General features: G+C 40.5%; 1 protein-coding gene across 1 annotated transcript in view; it reads left to right on the top strand.

Moving 5' to 3' along the window:
* Nucleotides 1–728: 728 nt before the first annotated feature.
* LOC102213188 (suppressor of tumorigenicity 14 protein homolog) overlaps nucleotides 729–2,674 on the top strand; it is a gene marked incomplete at its 3' end in the record, with an annotated part of 5,638 nt that continues 3,692 nt past the window's right edge. The window contains exons 1-3 of the mRNA XM_005755373.1: nucleotides 729–734; nucleotides 1,725–1,872; nucleotides 2,434–2,577. Of these exons, the coding sequence (XP_005755430.1) occupies nucleotides 729–734; nucleotides 1,725–1,872; nucleotides 2,434–2,577 (298 nt within the window). The remainder of the gene's footprint in view (nucleotides 735–1,724; nucleotides 1,873–2,433; nucleotides 2,578–2,674) is intronic.

Here is a 2,674-nt window from a genome sequence, read left to right as displayed (position 1 = left end):
AAAGCTGCGCAAAACTATACTGATATCAATTCTATCTTCTGAAGACAAACAGTGTTTGTTTGGTCAGTAATTCTGGATCTTCTATGTAAGCGTGTAATATCTAGTTTATTAAAGAGATTAATGTTAATCACACATTGTGGTTAGATGTGCACATTATGTCAGGGTTTGTGGAAGTTCACAGTTGCATAGTTGCTTCACACAATTTTGCCTTTGAGACAAATGATTTTTTGGATTGTTTGAAGGGAGAACATTTATGTCACACCCTATAATGAGGCACCAACCAGCTCTTTAAAGCACTGCATTAGAGATCTAATGGTGTGTCCAGGATACAAAACGCTGGCATTTCATAACAGTCATAGAGACATTCCTGTGCAGCAACACCCTGCTTGACACAGCTGAACAGGTTTACAGTGCATTGGAAAACACACTGTGTACTCATTTGCTGCCTTTACAGTCATAAGTACAACTAAAAACTGAAGGCAACACCTTTTCACAAATTTATCATCAACTTTGAACTAAAGTATCAGGTTGGGGCGATGTCCCTGGTGCTTACAGTCTGCTGTGCTCACTGTATATTCTGCCTCCACTTTGTTGTAGCACTAGTTAATAGTTCTAGATGTTTTCTCCCATTCACACTGCTGGATCATTTTATTTTCAAAATGTCAGCAGTGACATGAGAGGAGGAAAAAGTTCATGTATGCATATTTGCTAAAGACTGATGGGAAGAAATGGAGGTACATATGCACGTGCTGCCTCTCGTTTCTCTTTTTTTGAAGTTTTGTGTAAAATGTGCATCAAACATGTTTGTTGAACAAAACAGACAGTTTTGAAAAGTAATCTGAAAAGCTGTGGCTGTACAAACACAAAACCTGTGAAAAAAAAACAAGTTGACAGAAGTCAAATTTACATGAGATGAACTTGGATGAACTTGTGTATCTGTCACTAACCTGCAAACAGGAAGCACAGTTGAACCAGGTGCCAAAATACTAAGTCAGTCGCCACAGACTCCCGTATTAAAGAGCAACACAACTATACAACAGAAATAAACACGTTTACATCTGTTATACAAAATCTGGTTTACCCTGTGGGGCTAGTTTTCTAGTTGTCATGATAGCTGTTTTTATAACTCCTCTTTTTGTTAACTTTAATACTTGAAATTAGGGGTCAGACGGAGCGCTCCATTTTGCTTGGTGCCTTTTACTGACTATTGTTAATGGACCAGTCAAGGGTGTAAGAGCTGGGATGGGCTCCAGCTGCCCTGAGTAAGGATGAGCAAAAGAAGATGGCTGGATTCTCAGTCAGGCTGTGATGTACATGGATATAATAACTTACTCAGGTCACTATGTTTCCCATTAAGTTAGGAGTCCACTCTGTGGTCCAATATGGACATTTTAATCCTTAAAAACTGCAAACTGCTGGTTCAGGCTTCAAATCTCACAGTGCGTCTTCTACATTTTTATATAGAGTCTGTGCTGCTGTCACTGGAAAACACCATCCAATACTGCAGTCGAGTAAATAGCCCACAGTCTGCTGTCTACTAACCTGCTATTCCTACCTGATAACGTTGCACGCCAGACTGTGTAAAAACACACACACAAAAAAACAAAGATAAAAAAACAAACTTTGGCCTTGAACAAAACAAAAGTGTTGAGGCCACTTTGAGATTTTGTACAGTCTTGAACAAATTGATCAACTTTGTCTTCTCCAACTATCTCTGTATGCAGGACAATGAGGTTGAGGAAGCATTTCTGCAGGCTCCAGATCCCAAGGACGTGGAGAAGAAGTCATGCAACAAGAAGGGGGCAGGGATAGGAGTCGCCTTGGTGATTGGTGTTCTGGCTGTGATTGCATTGCTGGTCGGGCTGTTTTGCCGTAAGCTGACTTCATCAAACTACATTCAGCTAACCTGATGCTGGGGGTTGGATTTGAAAATACATATCTGAGCGCCTTGATGTCAGACAGGATATCAGGCAGGTGTAAGGTCTAATTGAAACAGAGCAGCTACCTGGACTGGATTATCTCATTAATAGTGTTACGTCCTCGCTGCGTATGACTCTGGATACTGTGGCTCCTATGAAAACAAAAGCTTCAAATTCAGAATAATTGACTCCCTGGTATAAATCTCAAATTACACAGCTTGATGCAGATAATGGAGAAGAAATGGTGTCTCGCTAATTTAGAAGATCTTCATTTATTGGAAAGAAGAGTTTGTCACTATAAAAATACCCTCGGCAAAGCCGGGACGTCTCACTAATGAGTGAAGAAACTACCCCAGCTTTCCTCTCACAACTGTAGCAGTGTTATTTGTCCTGTAAGAGAGAGAGGTCCAGTCCACAAGGGAAACTCACCCATAAAATTGTCATAACAATTATATACAGTTGTGATCAGAATGTTGTGTATAAAGATATTGGCAACATCTCTGTGTGTCTTCAGAGCCCCAGCATGTGAAGATGAAGAGAATTTATATCGGCTCCATGGAAATCAACAACAAGCAATTCCTGCCACAGTATGAGGAGCCCGGCAGTGCTGAGTTCACTAACCTGGCTGCTCAGGTCTGCAAACAGGTGAGACCTGACAGTTCCAAAGCATCATGGGAATTTTCCATATATGCGGTGTTATACATTCATCATGAGACCTTCAGGTTTGCTCTGTGATAGAAATAAATATTTAGAAG

Source organism: Pundamilia nyererei, unplaced genomic scaffold (genome assembly GCF_000239375.1).
Source record: "Pundamilia nyererei isolate P.nyererei 1_Seehausen unplaced genomic scaffold, PunNye1.0 scaffold01316, whole genome shotgun sequence".
Lineage (NCBI taxonomy): Eukaryota > Metazoa > Chordata > Actinopteri > Cichliformes > Cichlidae > Pundamilia > Pundamilia nyererei.
This window is presented reverse-complemented; position numbering and strand designations above follow the sequence as displayed.